The sequence below is a fragment of the Lytechinus variegatus genome, chromosome 7, assembly GCF_018143015.1.
Source record: "Lytechinus variegatus isolate NC3 chromosome 7, Lvar_3.0, whole genome shotgun sequence".
Classification (NCBI taxonomy): domain Eukaryota; kingdom Metazoa; phylum Echinodermata; class Echinoidea; order Temnopleuroida; family Toxopneustidae; genus Lytechinus; species Lytechinus variegatus.
Genome location: NC_054746.1, coordinates 45,058,869 through 45,084,565, shown reverse-complemented (window position 1 = coordinate 45,084,565; position 25,697 = coordinate 45,058,869). Strand labels below are relative to the sequence as shown.

Here is a 25,697-nt window from a genome sequence, read left to right as displayed (position 1 = left end):
ATGGTATAAGATTATATACAAAAGAAAACAGCTTTGTCATTAATCGGGTAAGCATTGACCCCAGTTTTACATACATTACATACATACAATGAGTTGTGATTGAACCAGTTTTCCCATCATTTAGATTGCAAAATCTGTTCAATTTATATACTTGTGCATGGGTTATTATTTTAACCAATCTGTATTTGTCAATGAATTGAAAAGGCATTTACGACAACATTGTTTTTTCCACAGTTTAGATGTGCAATTCCAAATTTGTGGCCCAAGGAAACTTTTGATATCTCAGACCATATCAGCAATCTCCCCTCTCTCTCTCTCTCTCTCATTGTAAGATGATGAAATGATATTACATTTTTCTTATATCTTCTTTTACCAATATGTCATCTTATCTATTTCCATTTTAATATTCACTTCTGAAATATTTGATTTGTAAGTAAATTGCCTACCGGTATTAATCTTGAATGGTATTTTTAAATGAAGCTTGCAAATTGTTGTGATATGAACAGGTGTATGTTTGGTTTTTGTGTGCATGGCTGTTTGTTTTGCTGTGAATTCAAACATGGCTATAAACTGAAGTTATTAAAAAAATTCAGATTGTCAGTTCCATTTTTGTCTCACCTGCATAGCAGAGTGAGACTATACTGCCCACCCATGACAAAAGGGAGTATGGGACAATTTTTTCAAAATTCACTTTTTTATCCCAAACTGTTGCAATGGTCATGTTACACAACCTGCACTATGTTACAACTCTCTTAATCCCATAATTAATGAGTAATTAAGATATGAAAAAGGAAGTAACTTGTGTTTCGAGGAATAAACCCACCACAAAAGGAAGTATGGGACAACAGTGAGTGGAGGGCAGCTTAAAATCTGTGCTTATCCCCAGAACAAACAAGAATAATGGGACTGAATGCACAGAAACAATGCCATCATCTTTAGCATCTTGTAAACAAGAGTTTAGCTGTCTTGTTTTCAAAGAAAAACCCATGACAGAAGGAAGCAGAGCTTGAGTTCAATGCTACTTCATGCACCACTTGAAACTTAAGCTCGTTCGATGCATGACTGGTCTACATTACAGATATTGATTATAGTTTGACGCAATATTTGAATATTTTAAGTCTTATTCACACTGGATTCCAAGAAGATGGCAGAGGGGATGTCCTTTCAGAATATCTTCAAATCACTTCTAAAATCGTAAGTAATTTCATTTTATTATATACTTTACAGTGCCATTTTAATATTTTGCTGAAATTTAACATTTTCTTGTTCATACCTGTAAAATGGAATATGTAAACTCTGACATATTTTAGCACCTTGGATGTGATTCTTCATTATTACAGAGAGTTGAACCTCAAACCAAACCATTTAAGTTCAGTGTAGATCTAGTTTCAAAATTAGTTTTAGACGATCCGATGAAGGTCTTTAATAATGATAATTTTTATAAGGATAAGAATATTGCAAACTATTCATTGTTTGTTCATTTGTAGATATTCACACATCGATTATTCACGCATGATTTCTTTGTCTTGTTTTGCAGTGGGGTCATAAAGGAAAAGGAGACAGATAAAGAAGAATGTCAAGAAGGAAAAGATACTTTGCACTCTTCAGAACTTCCAGCAAGATCGCAAGAAGTGCAAAAAGCCAGAGTTGAGAATGATTCAGAATCAATTTCTCTACCTCAACCTCCTGCAAGACTATCTACATCTTCGAACAACAAACGACGTTCGACTCCATCTTCACCATGTAAAAATAAACAGAAGTCATTTAGGTAATGGAACATGAAATTATGTCGGTTAATTACTGGAAAAAAATCAATATACAACAACAACAAAATAAAGATATAAACTGTTCTGAAATAAACAAATAAAAAAAAGGTGAATTTGATTATTTTGAAAACTTTTTAAAATGAATATTAATTGTTGTTCATTACATAGATGTACAACACCAATTACGTCATAATGGTGTTGCTTACCACATTGTTGCGTAGGAGTGCGCAATTTATCCTGCGCACTGTAGCTACGCAATACTAAATTTAGTAAACTTACACAATTCCTGGCAAGTTAAAGGCATGGTTCAAATTGATTACATGTACTTAATTGTTTTCAACAATATTGTTAATTTTAATTAACATTTATTGTTTTCATAGACGAAAGCTGTTTACTGGTAAAGAAAATCTATCCATGGAAGACTCACTTGGAAGACCTCAAATATTTTGGTAAGTTCTTAAATTGATAGCCTACATGTAATTTCATATAATGGCTCCCTTTGGCAGGATCTTATTAACATGTTGATCAATATTAAGTTTGCTGTTTATTTTCTTTATATTATGTGCAAATATTCATCAATTAGCAAATTGTTAACTAACTTTTTTTTTCTTAAACATTCATGTTGGAATTCAAATTAATTGGCAGTATCGCTTTTTCCTCTTTTGATTTATTTACAGTGAGGCACATAATGAAGATGATGAGATCCCAATGGAAATTGACAACAATGAGATAGAATCTGAAGAAAATAAATCAGTTAAACCTGTTACCAGACGTCCTCTTCTTCCTCTGATGGCCAACAATGCTGAAAAACGGTCTCCAAACATATCTCAACCAATTGAAGAATCACCTTCAACTTCTTCTTCATCAGTATCTACTTTAAAATCCCCCAATACATCAGATCTCAAACTACAAACTGCTCTGTCTAAGAGAATTAATACACCTTGCCCAACATCGCCTCAATCTTTGTCTTTGAATGAAACTCCAACTGTGAACCCGTCCTTGCTAAGACAACCTCAACACAACCAAAAGGGTAAGCCAGCAAGGACACCTCAGGAAAGAATGGAACGTGATAGTGCTAAATACCTGCTTCTTCCACCATGTGACTGTAGCAAAAACTGTTTAAGCAAAATAACTGAAGAAAGGCGAGAAAATATTCACAAACAGTTCTGGGACCAGGAGTATTCGGCAAGAAGAGCTTGGATCTTTTCAAAAATTAAAACTCAGGAACCATCAAGGAAGAATAAGAGAGGAGATAGCAGCAACAGAAGGAAGATATCTCGCTATTATCAGCTTCCAAGAGAAGATGGGAGTGATGCCTTCGTTTGCAAGATTTTTTTCTTGCACACACTTGGCTACAAGAATGACAAGATCATAACTGTTACTCTTGGGTTAACTTCCTCTGGTGACATAACAACACCAAATGACAGACGAGGTCATCACAATCCGTCTCATAAATTAACAGACGAGGCTAAGGAGTTGATAAGATCCCATATCACATCCTTTCATCCAGCGGTAAGTCATTATCGCAGAGAACATGCCCCTCTCAGAAAATACTTGCCCTCAGAGCTTAAGAGTTGTGACATGTTCAAAGATTTCACGCTCAAACACCCTAAGGTCTGTGGGATCGAAAGTTATAGAAAAATGATAAGGGAAATGAACATAAGCTTTGCCAAACTTGGGGAAGAGGAGTGCGAGCCATGTATGGAGCATGAACGTCATGTCGAAAACGATGACCACAATGGGGATAACGAAACGTGCACATTATGTGCAGAATGGGCAAATCATAAAGAACGTGCAAGCATTGCCAGATCTTGGTATGAAAATGATAAAAACAGAGAGAAAGACCCAAGTGAAGCAGTCTGCAGTGTGGATATGCAGAAGATCATTATGCTTCCTCGTATGCCTGGAGTAAAGTCATGTGTCTTCACACGTAGGCTTGTGCAATTTCATATGACTTTTGCTCCACTAGGTGGAAAGAAGAATTCAAAAGACCCAATTATTGGAGTAATTTGGACCGAAGCAATGTCAGGCCGCAATGCTGATGATGTTGCTAGTACGTTTGTCAAGTACATCAGAAATGCAAACTTCCGTGACAGAACAAAGTTCACATTTTACATGGACAACTGCGGTGGCCAAAACAAAAACTGGACATTGTACACAGCCATGACAACAGAAGTCAATAGAGAAGGTGGTCCTCAAGAAATCATCCTGAAATACTTGGAGAAGGGACATACTTTCATGTCTGCAGATTCTTTCCATGCCCAGGTGGAAAAATGCATGAGAGAGAGAAGCCAGATCTTCGATGAAGATGATTTCATTGCTGTAATCAACACAACAGGTACCGCAGTTCCCATGGAAGTCAATGACTTCATTAGATATGAGAATGGAGTCAGCCAGGGGAAATATACAAATAAGCCACTTCTTGCTGAGGTCCAGGAAGTCAGATTCCTGAAGGGTTCTTCAGAGCTGCACTGGAAACTATCCATGAATGATGCAGAATACCAGCATGGTGAATTCATGAAGAAGAAGACAGCAGAGAAAATAATGCATGGAAAGTCTAAGGCAGTCATTCTCAATTACTTTTTTGGAAGCGCCACATTTCTTGTTGAGAATCGGTAATGCTCCACTATCCATTACGCAATATCAGCGGAGGGGTTCCAGAGGCCCCTGATGGGGGTCGAGGGGGCAGAGGTTTTGGAAAAACCAGAAGTTTTGGAATATGAGGCCTTTTCAATTGCCCATACAGAGGTGCTGCAATTAATATCAACAGAAAAAATACAAATGCCAAAAAACTATACAATATTAATATTAAAAAGAATGACCAGTGACTTGTTCACTGATACCACTAGTTCCTGTTCTGCTCCAGATCTCTTGGCTGAAGCAAGTGGCGTAATGGGTAAAAAAAATCAAGAGGGCTAGATATGGCAGCTGAAGTAAAAATATTGAACTTTTCAATACAAAAATATATATTTTGACATAATATTAAGATAATTCCACTCGTTCCCTTTCTTTTTCTTTCCCTTTCTCCTTTTTTTTCTTGGCCGTGAAACACATGGGGGCCCCCATCTGTACCCCAGTGGCTAAAGTTACGTTCCCCGATTTTGCAAGGGCTGAAAATTAGGCGTTACACTGCCCTAGCGCCCCAAACTGTTTCTCTACAACTCACGTGCAGTATTATTCATTCAGTTCGTCTTTAGCAAGAGTGCATGCAGACAATCACGGCAAGCAATACATCAGCATGCATATATTTCACTTTTACAACTTCGGATTTCAATCGGCTCCGGAAACAAGGTTTCTGCTTGTTATGTCCCAAATTCATAATCTATTATGATCAGGATGTTCTTTAAATATCACATTATTTGATGTTTAACTCTTAACCAAAACTTATACTCTGGAAATGCAAAATTTATCGCCGTTGAAATAGAAATCCTACAAACGGGGTTTTCATATCACTTCTGTGGCACATAAACTTTGTAAGAATAAATAAAAAGGAGAACACCATCGATCCTCCATAATAGGGGTTATGCTAATAGGGGAGTGCTAAATTGGACAAAATTTGAGGAAATCAATTAGCAATTAAGTGTCAAGTAAAGAGTTTTTGTTTTCTCTTTGTATTAAAATGATCACCAAATCCTTATTTCCAGGTTACTGGTAGATACATTTTTATTTCCCCAATTTTTCCTTATTTTTACTTTTTTTTATACCAACTCCCAAGCGCCACTCCGCAAGGCTCGGTGCGCCACAAGTGGCGCGCGCGCCACCATTTGAGAATCCCTGGTCTAAGGTTCCATTTGATCATCTGGACAATCACCGTGGGATCCCTCAGATCAAGAAAAATGATATCCTCACCAAGCTATGTCGGTTCATGCCATTAAATCGGCATTCATTCTGGAAAGGACTTCCTGTTGATGATTCCTCTCAGGATTTAATTGATCATGAATAAGTAACAAATCTGCAGAAATGCACTGTTTTCTTTTCAGAAATGTTAAGAGAGTTGTTTGGTTACCAAGATAGAAATTTATGCAAGACTTTGATAATGAGCTGACACTGATCATCCAGTACACACATGAAATATCCATGTCCTGTTTTTATTTCATGTTTCAGTGGAAGTGAACCTAATCAAGCAGAATACAAGTATTTTTTTCCCAATTTGAATATGCGTAAAATTGTCATAATGATGAGTGCAGAGGCAATGTGGCTTAAATTTTTCCTACTTCTGTTTTCTTTTTGCTAGTTAAAGGGTTTACAATGGCATAAAACTTTTTTATTTCTTATTTTTGTTCACTTATTTATTCATCATTTACTAATTACATCATATATTTTCAAAACATTTCTACAGAGAGAATTATTAAGAATTTATATTTCTAGTTCTAACATTGAGTAAATGCAACTTATATGTGGTACATGTATGTGTATTATACAGTACAGCGTACCAGTGGACTTCATCACACATTGTAATGTCAACATTTTGGTCTCTTGTTGCCATGGCAATTAAAAAATATCTGAACTATTAATTAAAAAGTAAACTCTTCTTTAGTTCTTTGTTTGAAAATAGTGAGAAAATGTAGTATACCAAATACACGATAGATACATGTAGGCCTATACTTGAACATGGACTAAAATAAAATGTAATTACATCTTTACAATCGGGGTATTTTTGGCAACAGTTACCATGGAGAATTATTGAAATATGTTCTATTTTGTTGTGTTTTGTTTATAGTCTAACAAAAGGTCATGATGCATTGGTGATCGAGCATTTTCTACGAATAAAGAATGTGAAAAAGACACATTTTTAATATTTGCTTCCTTTTGTCGTGGGTAAAGATTAGGAGTAACTTCAGGAAACCCACGACAAAAGGAAGTATGGGACATATATCGTAAAATATGTCGGGCAACCAAAAAAATAATAAGTGGTCAAATAGTATACAAAACTGCCTACAAAACTGATACAACAGCTTTGGATCACATTCAAACACTTCTTGGGGCTGTTAAAAAAACACGTTTTGCTTCATAAAATGAAATCACTGTAATGTCCCATACTTCCTTCTGTCATGGGCGGGCAGTATAGGCGCCGCTTTTCCGGCAGAGGCGGCGTCAAAATTAAAATCTTAACCAAGGTTAAGTTTTTGAAATGTCATCATAACTTAGAAAGTATATGGACCTAGTTAATGAAACTTGGACATTAAGGGTAATCAAGTATTACTGAACATCTTGCCTAAGTTTCAGGTCATATGACCAAGATCAAAGGTTATTTGGGGGTCAATTAACTTAGACAATGTTGGGGGAATCATTATTGAAATCTTGACCAAGGGATGGTCCAGGCGGGAGATATATATATCTCAATAAATAGAGTAAAATTCGCAGAGCAAAATGCTGAAAATTTGATCAAATTCGGATAACAAATAACAAAGTTATTGAATTTTAAAAATTTGCATTATTTCGGTGAAACAGTTCTAGGCATGTCTTCATAAATATTCATTAGGTGGGTTGATGATGTCATATCCCCACTTGTTCTTTTGTATTTTGTTACATGAAATTAGGTTCATTCAAAATGTTTCTACCTAGAACTAAAACAATTGGATTGACAACTGATTAAGTGCATTAGTTATTTATTTCCGCAACTTATTTCATCGCAATGGAGACACATTATTTACACTTTTATGAAAAAAAATGAAACAATTGTGATTTCATGTAATAACATAAGAAAAAAAAGAAAGTGGGAATGTGACATCAGCCCACTGAATGAAAATTCATGACGATGTGCATACAATGTATAACTGTTTTCACAAAATATTGATCACTTTAAAATTCATAACTTTGTTATTTGTCATCCAATTTTAATGAAATTATCAGCATTTTGCTCTGAATTTTACTGTAATTTCTAGCCTGGACCATCCCTTTAAGTTTTTGAAATGTCATAACTTTGAAAGTACATGGACCTAGTTCATGAAACTTGGACATAAGGGTAATCAAGTATTACTGAAGATCCTGCTTGAGTTTCAGGTCACATAACTCAGGTCACATAACTCAGGTCACATAACCAAGGTCAAAGGTCACTAAGGGTCAACAAACTTTGACTGTGTTGGGGGTATTTGTGGAATTGTAATCATAACTTTGAAATTTTATGGATCTAGTTCATGAAACTTAATGTAGACATAAGAGTAATTAAGTATCCCTGAACATCATGAGCAAGTTTCAGGTCACATGACGAAGCAAACTCCCATCATTTGTTGTTTAGAGATAATCATACAGACATATACACAATGAAAAGTGTGTAAACTTGTGCCGTGTAACGTCAGTTACCATGAAAATACCCATGTACACATACTGGTATTCTTATGTACCAAAACAAACATTAATCAAGTAATGTCTAGATGCGTAAATATGCTAACTACAGAGAGGACAGAATTAGCACCCCATTTTCGGTTAAGTCACTCACAAAAATCAAATAGGAAATAACTTCTGAGAATTTTAATAATCAATCTTGATTGGTAAAACAATGCCTAACCTTGATTACTAATAGAAGAGATGTGTGGGCTCAAAATAAGGGGGAACAAAATGAGACAGCAATTTTGGTTCCCTAATCTGCATTTTTTTGTGAAATAAATCATGTATTTCATGAATTTTCTTTCCTTTTACATTTTACTTTGATAGTGCCATTGTAGATTTGAGATAACTAAACCTATTTCATTTTATAATGAGCAGGAAACCGCTTTGGAAAGTATACCCTGATTGTAAATCAACCCTTATGTTAATGGATAAGACAAGGATGAAATATAGAATCATTCATTTTAAACTTAGGTTTTGGGGTCACTTTTGTTTTGGGGTCACTTTTGTTTTGATTTTAGGAAAGAACTTTTGTGTTAGCTTTTAGATAGAATCATGCTATATGGGTAAATCAAGACCATTTTGTAATTCAGTGGTTATGCATTAGAAATTCTCTTTCACTTTTTTTTCAAGAAACCATGCATTAATTGACTGGTGTGACAAACATTCTAGTGTGTTCAACATAAGAAACAAAGACATCGATGGGTGTTCTATCAGGCATAACCTTTTGACCCATGACTTGGTAATATTCTTTGCCAAGTAGTGGTTGAAACAAGACAAGGGGTTGAAGAGAGCTGGCAAAATCCGGGTAAACGTGAGATTGAAAGTCACAAGTTTTTTTAGTCACTGAAGTCAATAAGCCTTTTGAACCTGGATTTCACTGCTTGCTCTGAATAATTCATGAGCATGCCAATGCACCAATCCATGTTTAAATGCTTAATTACTTGTACATCATGCATTCCCTTCTATGGTACGTGTTTCATCGATTTGGCCTCCGCCTCACAGGCCGGAAACAATGGTTAACATGAGAAATCCAAGTCACGCTCCTTAAGGCCCAGTGGATGACTTGTTCACCCAGAAAAGTCATTTCGTACAAGTATTTGGTCAAGGACACATGAATCAACCAGGATGATCATGTAAGAGATTTAAAACTTCAACTACCGATTGGATTTGGTATTTAATTTGTAAATAATTCTTGATTGTTTTATAGGATCTAATGGTTGGTGATGAAGCGAGTCAGCTTCGGTCTATGCTTGAAGTCAACTATCCCATGGAAAATGGTATTGTTAGAAATTGGGACGATATGAAGCATGTATGGGACTATACCTTTGGTGAACAAAGTTTGGCCATTAATCCAAAAGAAAGCAAACTTCTACTCACCGAACCACCCATGAATCCAGCCAAGAATAGAGAAAAGATGGTTGAGGTAAGTATTTTCATCAACTTTTAAACTTACTGGCTAACTTGGTTTAAAGTTTTAGTGAATTATTAAACATGTTTTGATACCTGCACCTATAACAGGAGAGAAGAATGAGAAATCCTGTGCTGAAATCATTTTTTCATGGTTGGATATCATTTATGTAAGGTATAAGATTTAATATGTGAAATGTCTACATGTATGTCAATAGAATATTATTTTGATATATTTGATCTAAACCAGTTAAGTATTTTTTTTTCATGGGTACATAGGGTCTGTATTGGGGCAGTACAATTGGACCAGGTTTGCAAAAATGACCGTTATGACTCGACACTGGTTTAATTAGATTTTTTTTTGCATAAAGATGCAGTAGAGATAGCAATTTTTTCTTAAAGTGTATTTAGATAATTTATAATTGTTACACTGGTTTCCAGTTCCCGATGGGGGGGGGTAGGACATCTGTACTTTTTTTCCCTTCATGTCCTCATTTTTAATATGTCAGTATTTGTATTGCCATGATGGCACTCGGGGTCTGCCTCGTCAAGACCTTTCGGTCTTTTGCAGTCTCCCAAATTTCATTTTGTATTCATGTATTTTTAATTGCTTTCTTATCAATTATGTATTTTTTTGATATTGTATCTTGTGTTTTTTATTGAATGGAATTTGAATAAATTGAATTGAATTGAATTGAATTAAAATTACGTAAAATAATTTTGGATTAAATTACAACATTATTAAAGAACTGAGATTTTGAGATAATGTTTCATGATGTTTAATATCTTTGTACAAAAAAGTATGCAGTGTAGCATACAGGAAAGCTCAAATAGAGAAGTGTGATATAAAGGAAGGATCTGTGCAACAAGGAAGTCAGATAAAATGAGTTGTATAGCAGTATGGAGCATTATTTTTCTTTCATTATTGGTAGTAAGCTTAGCTGCATTCCTATGATAGCTTCAATATGAATAAGGAAGTAATAACATGGAGAATGCATTTTTAGTCGTGACAAAGATATATCACATTTTCTGTAACTCCTGAAGTTTTTGTGCAGTTGTGGTTGTTATTATCAGTATTGTTGTTGTTAATGGATAAGATCATTCAGATTGTATTAAATATTGAATGAATTAACTGATCCATGACAAATGGATGTTTTAATAGTTTAAAGAGATTTTTGTCTTGCCTGCATAGCAGAGTGAGACTTTAGGCGCAGCGTTTTGATGGTAACGATTGCGTCAACATCAAATCTAACCAAAGGTGAAGTTTTTGAAATGACATCAAACTTTGAAAGTGCATGTACCGTATATGGACCTAGTTCATGAAACTTGGACATAAGGTTAATCAAGTATTACTGAACATCTTTTCTGAGTTTCAGGTTACATGACCAAGGTCAAAGGTCATTGTTGAATTACCATCATAACTTTGAGAGTCTATGGATATAGTTTATGAAATCTGGATGTAGTGGTAATGAAGTACATGTATCACTCACAACAAGTCTTAGGTCACATGATCAAGGTCAAATGTCATTTAGGGTTAATGAACATAGCATTATATCATATAATTTTTGTGTGTGAATACTTATTTTATAGTAGTTTTCAAAGTCAGCACTGCAGCTATATTGAATTGCTTTTAATGCAGACGAGACTGCCAGAGGCACTCCGGTTGGTTGGTTGGTTGAGTTTAGTGTAGAGGTGGCGCTATCCATCGATATCCGATGATTTCCGCCAGGCTAAATGAGAGGGATTTCACCCTCCCCTGTACAGCTCTCGACATTCGATTTTGTTATATTGCACATGTTTGTGAGATATAGATTCACCGAGGAAAGGCGTGTAGTATTCAAATCTTATGAGTATTTTGTTTAAACATTGTTTGTTAGATTTAACAGTTAGTACTCGTGCTTGTGTTTTCCTTTCATGGATGTGGGTGTTAGTTTATTGGTCTTAATTAGGTGTCTTTCGAAAGCGTTTATAAGCGCTGTACTGCCGTACCTTTGGTTTATTAAAAATCCGAGAGAAACAGAAGGAAGAAAATGGTATCTATATGGAATTCCCAATAGAATCTCCAGATATAAATGTTTTGTTGTCTTGTTTTAATTCTCTTTTTTTCCACCTACTCTCTATTTACATATATACATTTATACATTATTATGCGACATACTACTTTAAAGTCAGCCTAAAAAAATAAGCCTGAATATATACACACAACAAAATAAAATAAAATAATATAATTATTAATTATAATTAGGTTGATGATATGCATTATTTATAATAGTGCCTGATACATAGTTTCTAAGTGCTGCATACTGTTACATTGGCTTTAGCACAGCTTCTCTGATCTTGCGCTCAATCGTTCAAGAATATCTTTCTGAAGGATTCCTATTTACTGCACCAAAATGGAAAGTGGTAAATTTAGATAACTCCTTGCCAAAGGGGTGCTGTAGTGGGATTCTAAACCCCGGATCTTGTGGTTCAAATTCCTAATATTTATCCGCTGTGCCCTAACACCTCTACATCAACATGTATGGTTTTTTTCATATCTCCCTAGGTAATGTTTGAGAAATATGGATTTGCTGGGATCTACATAGCTATTCAAGCTGTTCTTACACTCTATGCACAAGGTTTGTAGAAAATGAATACTTCAGCCTATTATACTGAACTCTGGTCTGTAGATTGTAAGCCAAAAATGTGAAAACTCTTGTTTGCAATGTGTATCATGGTATGTTGTACTTTTTTGTTTTCTGGTGAATGAAATAATTTGTAGTTCTCATTCCCATTCCGTTTATTTGGTTTTGAGTGGCAAATTTTCTAAATAAATAAAAGAGAGATCAATACACATGGTGTAAATGAAGTGCTGCTTGTGATGCGCACAAACCTTTGCTAAGAATGCAAGTATTAGTTGTTACTCCTATTGTCATCCCTCAAACTTATTTTTCATTATGAATGATACAGCCAATATTAAAATTAAAAATATTTAAAACTAAAAAAAACATGTTTGTATTTGAAAGACAATGACTTTTGAAGTTAAAATAGTTATACAGTAAACCAGGCTCTAGCTCATACTCTCTTTGAGAAATTTTTAGCTTCTGACTTGCATCAATTGCAAGATGCAATAGAAATCTGCATGTAATGGCAAAGAATGATTGTAGCTTTACATCTATTTGTAGATGTTTACAGGGCCAGAATTTTATGTATGTGTTTTTATATTGTAAAAGCCATTTGTGATTCTTCCTGAATAAAAAACTGTCAGTAAGATCATCATCCTTGTTTCCCCTATGTATAGGATTATTAACTGGTGTAGTAGTTGATTCAGGAGATGGTGTAACACATATCTGTCCTGTTTATGAAGGATTTTCACTTCCTCATCTAACTAGAAGATTAGACATCGCTGGCAGAGATATCACCAGGTATCTTATCAAAGTAAGTATCTACTCCAATTAAAATAGCTTCTGGTTCACTTTTTCAAAATATTTGAATAGCCGTTTATAACCTCACTGCAGTGGAGCCCCTTGCCTCTATACAATTCACTACACATGATAAACCACTGCATAAGCTGAATATATGCTGCCTGGAGCATGCACAGATTAGTAAAACTCCTTGCTCAAACCCTGAAGAGTCTTTACTAGTTTAGACAAAGCCACCATCACCTCTAACAGACATAAGGATGACTTTCTTGCCATTTGAGTTTATGTATGGATGAAATATTCTTGCAACACCTCTAAGAAGTGCTGAATGTCTGTTCTACATTTTGTATTTGAAATGTTTCCTTTCTCTACTTCTATTTTATCCTTGTTTTTGATTCAGTTTATATATTTTTTTTCAGTTGCTTCTACTGCGAGGCTATGCTTTCAACCATTCTGCAGACTTTGAGACTGTCAGGAATATGAAAGAGAAATTATGCTATGTTGGGTGAGTCCTTGATAGTTTACACCAGAGAAGCATACAAACTTTGCTACATCTGTAAAGTTTGGTTCGTGCGTGCTATCATTTTCTCAAAGCTCTTTATTATACCTCGCCAACAAAGTTTGAAGGGTAAAGTAATATTAGATGATCATTGTAGCCCATAGGCTGAATTACAATCAGTTTACACGATAAAAAAAGATTTTCAGCTTAGTACTGAATTACAATATTGCACAATATGAAATAATAAGATAAAGAATGAAGGAGAATTGGGCAGACAATTGTGGAGAAGAAAGGAAAAAATGATTAAGAAAAATATTAAGGAAAAAGAGTTCATAGGAATCAGTTTGTCAATCCGTTGCAAATGTTGTTCTTCAAATTACTTTTACTTTGTCGCATGTACTGTTATTGAAAATTGTGTTGCCATTGTAACAGTGTATTTGGCAAAAATAAGGTAAAAATATTGCTGTTCAAACTACCTTTTTCGTTTTGAACAAACTCTCGTGAATTTTGGCTCTCACTCTGGTCTTGAGGTAAAGATTGCAGGACATATTTTTTGCTTGTGTCGGAATTCATGTTGCCATAGTAAAAACATATTATATGGCGAAAATTGGGTAAAAATCTTGCAGTTCAAACTACATCATTACTTTTTAACCAATTCTCGTGAAATTTACCACACATAGATCTTGAGCTAAAGATGTGCAAGACACATTTTTACATACATGTCACAAATTATGTTGCCATGGTAACCACATGGATAAAAACCCAGGAACGCTCATTGCATAAATGCTTTTTCAAGAGCACAAATGGAGTTGGGTATGAGAAGAGGTGATTTTGTTTTTAAAAAAAATCATTTTGATATAATCTGAATTTTAAAATATGATTGTTATTATTGTTTAGGTACAACGTGGAACAAGAACAAAAGCTTGCAAATGAGACTACAGTACTTGTAGAGAATTACACAGTAAGTAAAGATTAAATATGCATCAATATATAAGTGCAAGTTGTAGTACAGAGAGCAATCAAATTATGTTCATGATATTGTTCATAAACATGGCCCACTGCAAAAAGATTGCTCTTCCATTGCCCTCACACTAAAAATGTAACAACTGAAACTACCTTGCTGATAATCAGGGGTAGTCCCATGTGTGCTTATCTATGTCCAGTATATGTGACCTTTAGAAGAATTTAGTCAATTTATTATCTTTTTGCACTTTCATTGCTTCATTCAGCTCTCCCCCTCCCAAAAAATTGGTTTACAAAATACACAGTCAAATTAGCTGTGGATTGACATACAGACATAAGGATGACTTTTCTTTAACAGATATACTTCATGATGAAAATCTGAAATACCTCTAAGAAGTTCTGAATGTCTGAACAAAAAATGCATTGTAGAAAGAAAAATTCACAAATTGAACTATCCCTTACCTCTTACAAATTTTGCCCCTACATACTTCAGCTTGTGAGCAAAGAAAAGTTCTACACTGCATTATAAACAACCTTTCACAAATCATAAATCATTCTCTTAATATGGATTTCATCAAACCTTTCAATATTTCAACTAATTTTTTCTGCTTTTATTAAACCAATCATAAGGGTAAACTTCCCCTTTAACAATTAAAAATATTAATTTTCAAAGATGAGATTCAACTTGTAGCTAATGCTAATCAGCAGATGAGAAGAAAGGGTCACCACTCTGGTTTAATGTAGTTACTAGTTTTATTATGGATAACTTCCTAGACTAAAGTTGTATTGCTTTACCTTTCAGCTTCCTGATGGACGTCAGATAAAGGTCGGAGGTGAAAGGTTTGGTGCTCCTGAAGCTCTCTTTCAACCACATCTTATCAACCAGGAAGCAGTTGGAATTTCAGAATTACTCTTCAATACTATCAATGTAATAATCTATCAAATGGGGGTCAATTTGCACAAAGTGGTCTTGGACATTAAATAGAAACAATTGATAGTTAAATATTTTTATATTCAATGGGTTATTTCATAAGCAACTTTCATGATGGAATGGTCCTCAGGGGGTCTTTGACATGAGATTACTAATTGATCATTAATGCTGTATCATAGTTTAGAGAGGTCTTTTCAAATTTTAATTCAATATCAAAGTTGATTTAAATATTAGGTTATAGCACACAAATAATGAGGAAGATAGGTCTGGAACCAAAAATAAAGGTGTAGTTGTCACATTTTTAATATATGACCGAGGGAAGTCAAATAACATAATTGCCAGGACAATAATCCTCTTAAAAATTAAAAAAAAATCATCATGGATTAGTTTGTTTAATGAATTACCTGAGGTAGGACCTGTGCTGAAATGAAATGAAAATGAAACCTTTTATTCTGAACCCGAAATAAAAGGAAAGGAAAAGCTCATAAAATGCATACTAAGATTACCTTTGAATGTACGTACAGACATAAGGATGACTTCCTTTTACAGAAGTACTTCATGAAGAGAATTTGAAATACCTCTAAGAAGTTCTGAATGTCTGAAAGTGATATCCATTGTAATTAGAAAAAAAGTCACAAATTGAAGTTCACCTAATCTCTTGGCTGAATCCTGTATATTGATGTATTCAGTGGTTTCATAGGAATGGCTAATTTTCTAATATATATATTATAAAGCCTGTATGTCTTGAAGTAGATTATAATACAATATCAGAATCAGTTAAATACAATGAAGCACCCATTACCATACATGTACTTACATTATTAAGGCATAGCCAATTATACAGTACCATGGGATTCCTTTGCCTGGTTAGTTTTAGACTAGGGATGGTGAGATAATGTTCTTTTTTATATCAGACAAGAATAATATCTATTTATTATCAATTCAATTCTATTGGTTGAGAACTGTTGCTTTTGTAACATCCTCTAGGGGTTATGAAGGGTAATTCTTAACATCACAAGTTTGTCTAAAAATAAAAATTTATAGAAGTTAACTTCACCATGAAGGTGTTTGTGTTTTTTAGCATTCTTGTACATTGTATATTCATACCACCACTCTCCGGTTTGGTTTTAAAAAAATCAAAGATAAAAAAAACCTTTTTGAATGATTTTTTTTCAGGCTGCTGATATTGATACCAGATCTGAGTTTTACAAGCACATAGTATTATCTGGTGGTTCTACCATGTATCCAGGCTTCCCATCCCGTTTAGAAAGAGAGATCAAACAACTCTACCTTGAGCGAGTACTGAAGGGCGATACTGCTAAATTATCGGTAAGAACTTTGAAAGTATATAGATCTATTTCATGAATCTTACATAAGAGTAATCAAGAACCAGTGAACATTACTGTGTGAGTTTCAGGTTCACGTGACAAAGTTCAGTGATCTATGGCCATGATGGGGGTATTTGTTGAATTGCCATCATAACTCTGAAAGTTAATGGATCCAGTTCATTGAGCATTGACATGGGTAATAACACTACTATTGGAAGAATGATTAATGTTTCCTCAAGAAAACATCAAGAGATCAGACCTGCACAATTTTGTTATCCATGCTTGTAACATTTTTTTGATGTGAATTGTTTTTACCTCAGAAATTCAAGCTAAGGATTGAGGACCCACCCCGACGTAAACACATGGTGTTCCTTGGTGGAGCTGTTCTAGCAGACATCATGAAAGACAAAGATTCATTCTGGATCTCAAGGGAAGAGTACAATGAAAAAGGCCTCAAATGTTTGGAGAAGCTAGGAGTGGGTCCAAAATAGAACCCCTTCTTTTATAGTGCACCATCTGACTGCATACAAAAGAACATTATCTCTACATATTGAAAGTCACTTGCTGCAGTACAGTGACAAGTCTTGCTGCAGTACAGTGGCAAGTCTATATATTTTTCTTCTGATTAGTGCTCATTCCTTTTACAAAAGACTTTCCTTTCTGGTGCAAGATTAGTAAAAAGTGTATAAGACTACTCAAATGTCTTTGAAGACAGGTGGTCTTTATCTCTTTTTGTAAATACTCCTCTATGTTTTGTTCCCTCACCCATGGCGAAATATTTTTTTCAATATAGTCGCAATATTAAATGATTGATCAGGTACATGTAAGTTATAAGATAGGCATAAATTGTGATTGACCCATGTAGTGTATGATTATGACATCAGAGTATTTCTTATCAATCTGTTTGTCTAAAGAGCTCATTTTATCTCAACATCATGGCTAATTTTCATAATACAACAACTGCACTTTAATGTGGGGGTTTTATGATGATTATGAGATGTTACGCTGTGTATCAGATGTACTGCTTTCAGCCAGCATACAATTGACTTCTCCTCAATGAATATTTGCTCACTGGAAACAATATGAGTCCCACCTCACAGAGTTACAAAAGTTCAAATGAAACTCAATTTGTGATTGATCTCAATTTGTGTAATTAAGAGATAAATTTTAGATCAATTTCAATTTGATTTTAATCTATCCCAATCGCTTGTAAGATGGATATACCACTCAAGTGCCACATGTATTGTCATTTATACATATTGCCATAGAGGACCTGTATCCTACAGTAGGCCCATATTTGGTTATCAGAATTCTGTATATATGTAGTACAAAGCTCAATATAAGGTTGATTTATAAGCTTAATTGCATTGATATGCAATCAATTTTACAAATTAACCTAATAATAGTAATAGTTACATTTATATAGCGCTTAATACAGTTCTATATCTAAACGTTTTAGATTGCAATTATTATTACATTGATAATTTGATCCTGGCATGCCCACACATAATGTATGCACTTTCTCCACTCCCTGGGAAGCATTCCAACAAGAGTTACAAGACTCAATTTCTATGCATACCATTTAACACCTGAGTGGCAGTGTGGATCAACACCTTGCCTAAAGATGCTTAGGCCGCAGTGGGATTTGAACACATAACCCTCTGATTACAAAGCATGGGTCCAAACCACTTCACCACAGTGCTTGCAATGGTTATTCTTTGTGTTATGGTCTCCTACCAAGGCCCAGTCACATTTTACCCCAAAATTTGTTTAAATCCATGACAAAAGTGTAGTACCATTAAAGCAGTTGTTGCACCATGGACATGATATGCCCTCTTTTTATCAAAGATCGAAGAAATATTTTCTAGAATAATGGACATTCTTGTCATTCTAAGATTTATTGTACAGATTTTATACAGTCATATATATGTATATGATAATTTGAAGAAAACTTATTTCATGTTGTCATAGTAACAATACCTTATACATGTGTATTGTTGATAAAAAAAAATGTAGGACTTTTTATTCTACCAAAGATCCATTAGAGAATGGAGTAAATGTTTTCCATTTGGTTGTTTCCCAAATATCATCCATTTTATACATGAGTATTTAATATGGGTTTCCATAATATATCAATTAGATACCAAGACTTAATGAATTCACAGAATCTGACATTTATAGATGAAGATGAGTAGGTTTGGATATCTTAAATGTACTCAAGCACTACAAATAGTAAACTGTCAAATATTAAGTCATTAGATATGATTATATAACTTCACACATTTTATTCTTTGCTTTCTTATTCATTATTTAAGCAGCATTGAGATCTTCCATTTTGGTTTTAGAAATGTCACACCATTTACCACTGGAGTGATTAATGTGAGGTATGTGTGGTTTGTATGTAGCCATCATTTCTGTTCATAACTTGCCATATTAGTAGCCTCCCATATTTTCCTTTTCACTAACTTTCTTTTATTCACTTTGATGGTAATAATAACAATGAATATAACATTTATACAGCACCATCTATGTAGAAAAATTATATTCCGAGGCACACAAGAAAAAAGAGAAAATAAGAGAGTTTGAATGGGTATCTTTGTTAAGTAAGAGATCATGAATTATTATTTCTCTCTGAAAAAAAACAGAAAACTCCAAATTCTTTAGATCTTACTAAATTTATACATGTATATGAATAATGTATAGTAGTGCAGGTAAATGATCTTTATAGTGTAAATTGATTTGATATATATTTTGCACATAGATTTTTTTATATGTATTTTTTTTTTATTGTAAAAGGAGTAATGCTCTGATTTCATTCTCTCCATCCACTTCTTCATTTATTGTTAGAAGGAGAGACTGCAATTAACATTTGATTATTTGTATCTGTTTGGTTAATATATTATAATACATGATAATGTTCCTAGTTTCATTTCTGTTTGGAAAGATTTTCATGACTTTACTCTTGACTGGAATATTAAATGCAACAAGAGAACATTAGAATAATACATTACCTTCAATAATCTAATAAATTGTGATAATTAGTAACTATTGTCTATTTCAACCTATTATGATTACCATGCTCCAGTCAATACATGGTTTCATCTTTATGAACACACATTAAGTTCTGTTCAAAGGAATTGATAATTATGCTTTTCAATAATGATAGCTAAAATGTTCTATTTGAAATAATAAAGATGTGAATATCCAGGAGCTGTTTTATAAAGCTGTTCTCCTGACTGGTGAACCTAGATGAGATATAACACAAGTTTTCCTTGCTTTAATATTATGGGAGTGTTAAATCAAGTTTAAAAGAGAATATTGAATTTTATATGCGGGCAATTTAAAAAAAAAAAACTTTAAATAATGGATTTTCAAGTTTATTTGAAGGGAATGAAAATGATTGAGAATTTGATTTGGCACTCATAGAAGGGTTGTTCATTAAGTTAGGCATAACTGACAAACAGCTTTATAATAGACTACCCAGATATGATCTTTATGTAATATTGTGGGTGCCTTCAATTCACCACCCTGATAATAGAGACTTGTTAGGATTCTAGTCTAAACTTTGTAGTTAACATGTCTGTCACATTAAATAATTGTTTGTGTCCACAATTATATGTGTAGTATATTATTATTGGTATTTGCAGATTGTCTATTGATAATAAAATGAAAGCATAAATAGTATTAATTGGTTATGTGTTGGTTTTTTTTTCATGGATTGAAATATTTGTTTTTTCAATTGTTTTGAGATCTTATTAATTTTACAATTTTATTTTAATTATCTGTTTGAGTGAATAATTAAGGTCACATAATTTTATCATCTAAAACTCCATTCACAGGAGTAAGATCTTAGACTTTTTTTCAAATAAAGCTAAATATGTTAAGGGTACTCTGGACTGAAATATGGAGATGGTTTGAAAAAAAGGGAATGGAATAAGTAAAATGCTGAAAATGTCATTTTATGTAGTAGATCATGAATTTTATTTAATTTACATGTATACAGTGCGTATCAAAAAAGTTTTACACTTAGAAAAATCCTGTAAAATCATGAATTTGTAATATCCTGAAGATTTTTCCACATTTGAACATTGGTACAGATCCATTTAAGCAAATGATGATATAACTGTCAAAAAATATTTCCGCTTGAGTGAGCACCACTTACTTTTGAAAAGTTAGTGAAAAATGATTTGCTCAGAACTTTGACATAGCTATGCGAATAAAAGTAGACCTTAATCATGAAGAACACCTGGAATTTAGCTGGTAAAAATGATTTTGGTGTTTCCTTGCCTAAAACACTTCGAAGAGTGCAATGCGCCCCACCCCACTCCCCCACACACCGAGGCCATCTTGATGATATTTGCTTTACACTGAGCTGTGATTTACATGAAATGGCTTAGGCTTGGATTTTCATTTTGTTAATCATTGTCAAGCTTGGAAAAAGTGTGAAGAAACAAGTATTAAATGAAAAATGAAATGTTAACCCACTTTAAATTATAAAACCTTAGTGAAAAATGCTGGAGATGTCTGATATAAACTTTTGTTCAGATTTAGTTATGTCCTCACATCCAGCTGGCACAAAAAGGGTAAAGGTTGTGCTTACTAAGTGTTGAAATTTCAATTTGGGTGGCAAAATTGTTACAAAATGCTTGAATGTATCCTTTTCATTTCATTTGACTAAAAGTGCAAGGGAAATGTATGAGAAATGTTTCACAGGGTGTTTGATTTCGCCCCTTCCCCTTGACACAGTGTGAAAACAAGCATTTTCTGCGCAAACAGATTTCTGCGAGCTTTACAAAAAGGGAAAGTGTTCACTCAAGTAACATTCAGTCAAAACTTTTACTTTCATTGGATAGATGAGACCCAAACCCAAGATTATATGTGCAAAAATTACAGACATGTATATCTTTTAATTCCCAGGGCTTTTTCAAACTTTTTTTTATATACACTGTATAGCACATATATTTAATTGTAACAAACTGTTCTAGATGCATTAAAAACTGGCCAATATATTATTTGTTGGTGTTGGTTCCGTGTTTGATTTGGTTAAAGGGAATTCAGTTTAAAGAATTGTCCAATAGCTTTACTAATCCTTTTGTTAAAAAAAAGTTTGAAAAAATACTTTGGAAAACAAAAGGACCAGTTACGTTATTGGACAATTTCTTTCAACTAATTTCCCTTTAAACATCAAATCAAACACAGAATCAACACCAACAAATGAATGTTAATGACAGATACAGTTATACTCCAGGGGGGGGGGGCACTCAGTATATAATGCATAGTGGGTATGTGCTGCAGAGGAGACCCCATTTTTACACTCAAATTTCTGTTCCAAGGCATAGCATTTTTGTCCTATTGAAAAAAAGAACAAAGAAAGCCGCTCCAAAGCATAGCATTTTCTTATCGAGAAAAAAGAAGAAAGAAATCTCTGATCTGCTACAAAGAGCCGCAATTTATTTTTTTTAAAGAGCCGCAATTTTGGTGAAAAGCGGCTGCAAAGTGCTGTTTGACCATCACCTCTGCACGAGCGACCTGTGCCGCCGGGCTAGCTGCATGCACGTATGCCTGTTCCATAGGGATGCATACGCACTCACACGTAGGCGACCAGTTCCAAGGACCCCTGTTTTCACAAAAATTTGTAGTTCCGAAGCCCGCTGCAAGGCCCCCGTTTTTTGTCTCGCCCGTGGCACATACCTACTACTTTTTTGGTCGAGTACCCCCCCCCCCCCGGACTATACTACACAGAAATGATTTATGTGGTCAGGAACTTTTGCAAAAGATGGTATATTAAGATGGTAATTCTATACACCATTGCATCTAGGTTGAATAAAATATTTAGCGCAAATATTTGTGCCTTACTGTCAAACCAAATTTTCAAGTAATTGGTAAAATATGACAATTTTTTTTTTCAAATTTGTGTTAAATATTCAGACATACAGAATTTGTATATAATGTTATTCTTCAAAATGACAACAGAAAGAAAAGAAATGGCATTGTCTGCTACATGTACCACATATAGCCTTTTAGAACTCACAACCTTCACAACTTTATGATAAAGGACAAAACTAACTGACAAATAATCTCAATCACATAATACCCCCTCTAGTAAATCAGAATAATCCACATTTCATCCCCAAAGCAAACAAGACACATGAAAATAAGGAGAAATACCAGCATGTGCGCTTTTCCTTCAGTAAACTAAATTCTTGTGAGATAAAGAGTTTATTTATGACATCAGATCCTATCAGACCAGGACTATTTTGAGCCATGAATTACTGTCAGTCATCACTGGTTAGGAATCCATAAAACAAATGTTTTGATCCTGTAATCACTAGATAATCACTCTTGCATATTGACAGATCACTAAAATTGGTGAAATTAAGAAAATGTGAAGGAGATTGGCACCTGTCAACATGATTTCTCATCTCTCAAATTAGACGTATTCAAATTTTCTTCCTACAGATTAATTCAATATTATTTGCTTCAATGATACCCCCCCCCCCCCCACAAACACACACACACAAAATATTGAATTATAGGCATATACAGAAACCATTGGAGTTAAGGGTTAGGATATCCGATCTAGGCCATTATGACTCTCCTTATATTTCAGTCTATCATTTTTCCCCAATTTCATCCCCCCAATTTTATCAGTTAAAACAAATCAAGTTTGTATACATATTAAACAAATAATAATAAATCAGCTAGAAAGTGTATAACAATTAACAAAACTGATCACATTACATGTAATATTTAAAGGGATGGTCCAGGCTGGAGATATTTATATCTCAATAGAATAAAATTCTAGGAGCAAAATGCTGAAAAATTGATCAAAATTGGATAAACAAATAAAGTTATTGAACTTCAAAGATTTGCATTATTTTGGTGAAACAGTTCTAGGCATGTCTTCATGAATATTCATTAGGTGGGCTGATGTCATATCCCCACTTGTTCTTTTGTATTTTTATATGAAATTATTAGGTTTATTCAAATTTTTTTACCAAGAACTAAACAATTGGATTGACAACTGATTAAGTGCATTTGTTATTTATTATCGCAACTTATTTCATCATAATGGAGACACATCATTTACAGATGTATAAAAAATTAAACAATTATGATTTCATGTAATAACATAAGAAAGGTTGGATGTGACATGAGCCCACCTAATCATGACGATGTGCATACAACTGTATATTAATAATCTTGTAAGATTCAATAACTTTGTTATCCGATTTTGATTTAAAAAATTGGCATTTTGCTCTGTGAATTTTACTCTATTTATTTAGATATGAATATTTTCAGCCCGGACCATTCTTTTAAAGGGTCAAGATTTGTTCAACTTGCTCTCATTTTTTAATTTCTGTATCCATTGTGTTTACACTTTGTACAAATAATCAGGAGATGGTGATCAATCTCAAGATTTTAGCCCGATCGGCCCTCTTCGCAATTCATCTTGAGATTCAAGAAACCCCGTCTCCACCATCACAAGAAGAGCGATTCCTGCTCGAGTGAGGCATCGATGCATTATGGTCTGATGCCATGAATAAATAATCCCGAGTGCGTCTGCACCTACGAATTAGCGTGATAATTCGTAAAATAGCGCGCTATTTTGCAAATAATCTCACGTTGACTTGGGATTCGATCTCGAGATTAATCCTACGAACTAGCGCGATAATTGCGTCTCCATTGCAAATAATCTCGAGATTGTTCAGATCGGGATAATTTGCTGGATCAGAAATAGCGCGCTAATTTGAAAACACAGGATGGTGCAGACGGCCCTATTGGGTAATATCACACTTGTGTGGTTCATGAGGATGATAAGGTCATAGGTCATCTAAGGGTCATAATAAATCACACAAGACTTGTGGTTTGTGAACCTCTGTTATTTATGTGCTTCATAAAATCTGGGCATACCAGTTAGAAATGAGGCAAAATTCAGGGAATGGGATTGGTTGAGATATGAACATTATTTGGGGAAAATTTGGAGTAAGTTAAACAAGATTAGGAAAAGAAATCAGGAAAGGTAGGAAAAAGAAATGTTCGTCACAGTATAATAACTTCCCTCTTTTATTTTTTGCTCTTCACTCATCTTACTCTTCGATGGTTGCCAAAGGAAATTTTTCAGGTTTTCTGTCCATTTGTCTGTCCAAATTTTCATTCTCATAACAAAAGGACTGTTGGAGGAATCAACTTTTAATATGGTCCAAGCATGCATACAATAGTGTTGATGTAGTGATATGTTTGGGGTATTAAGGTCAAAGACCAAGTGTCACAGAGTTTTGAATTCCAAGCAAAGATATTCATTGATTTAAGATCCAGTATTGACCTCCTGTGTATAAAGCAGAAAGATACAAGGTGTACATACAAAGATTACATACTAGTACAGTAAAATATCTTGCTTTCGCAGTACCTGAAGATGGACAATGAGCTGATTTGGAGGTCATGAGGTCAAATTTCTAAAGGTCATAGGGGTAATCATCAGCCCACTTAATGAATATTCATGAAGACATGCCTTGAACTGTTTCACCATAATGCAAATCTTTAAAATTTAATAATTTCATTATTTGTTATCCGATTTCGATCAAATTTTCAGCATTTTGCTCTGTGAATTTTACTCTATTGAGATATATATATCTCCAGCCAGGACCATCCCTTTAAGATAATATGAGGGATCAACTACAAACTTGGCCCTGAATGAAGATGGGAATTCAGGGTAACAAGGTCAAAGGTCAAAGGCCATTATTTCAAAATGGCAGAGTCATCAATCTTGAGGCCACTGACAACATGATTTATGAAACACTTGACCTTGTCTTGAATGCCAGAGTCAATGACACATATATACATGTATATAAACTATAAAACACCAGACATGATGATATAATTAAAAACACGCCATAAGTTGTTTATAAATTAGCAAATTTATTACAAGCATTTCCCATTTGTACACTAATATTGCTGAATTGAATTTAATGCATAGACAAAATCTGCCTCAGTAGGTAAAGCAATATTCTATTCCATATTCAACACAAGAGGGAGACTTTCACATGGCAAATAAAGCAATGTTTCTTCAAT

General features: G+C 34.1%; 1 protein-coding gene and 2 non-coding genes across 4 annotated transcripts in view; all 3 read left to right on the top strand.

Moving 5' to 3' along the window:
* Window positions 1-20,309, top strand: part of LOC121419436 (actin-related protein 2-A) — a 30,503-nt gene extending 10,194 nt beyond the window's left edge. For both annotated transcript variants that reach the window (XM_041613910.1, XM_041613909.1), the window contains 8 exons: window positions 9,304-9,519; window positions 12,049-12,121; window positions 12,784-12,920; window positions 13,324-13,409; window positions 14,301-14,364; window positions 15,169-15,294; window positions 16,474-16,626; window positions 16,946-20,309. In XM_041613910.1, the coding sequence (XP_041469844.1) occupies window positions 9,304-9,519; window positions 12,049-12,121; window positions 12,784-12,920; window positions 13,324-13,409; window positions 14,301-14,364; window positions 15,169-15,294; window positions 16,474-16,626; window positions 16,946-17,116 (1,026 nt within the window). In that variant the 3' untranslated portion in view covers window positions 17,117-20,309. The remainder of the gene's footprint in view (window positions 1-9,303; window positions 9,520-12,048; window positions 12,122-12,783; window positions 12,921-13,323; window positions 13,410-14,300; window positions 14,365-15,168; window positions 15,295-16,473; window positions 16,627-16,945) is intronic.
* On the top strand, window positions 13,159-13,236 carry LOC121419460. Its single transcript, XR_005970600.1, has one exon. It is a non-coding gene; the product is annotated as a small nucleolar RNA SNORD61 (small nucleolar RNA).
* On the top strand, window positions 14,701-14,773 carry LOC121419459. Its single transcript, XR_005970599.1, has one exon. It is a non-coding gene; the product is annotated as a small nucleolar RNA SNORD61 (small nucleolar RNA).
* Window positions 20,310-25,697: the final 5,388 nt, after the last annotated feature.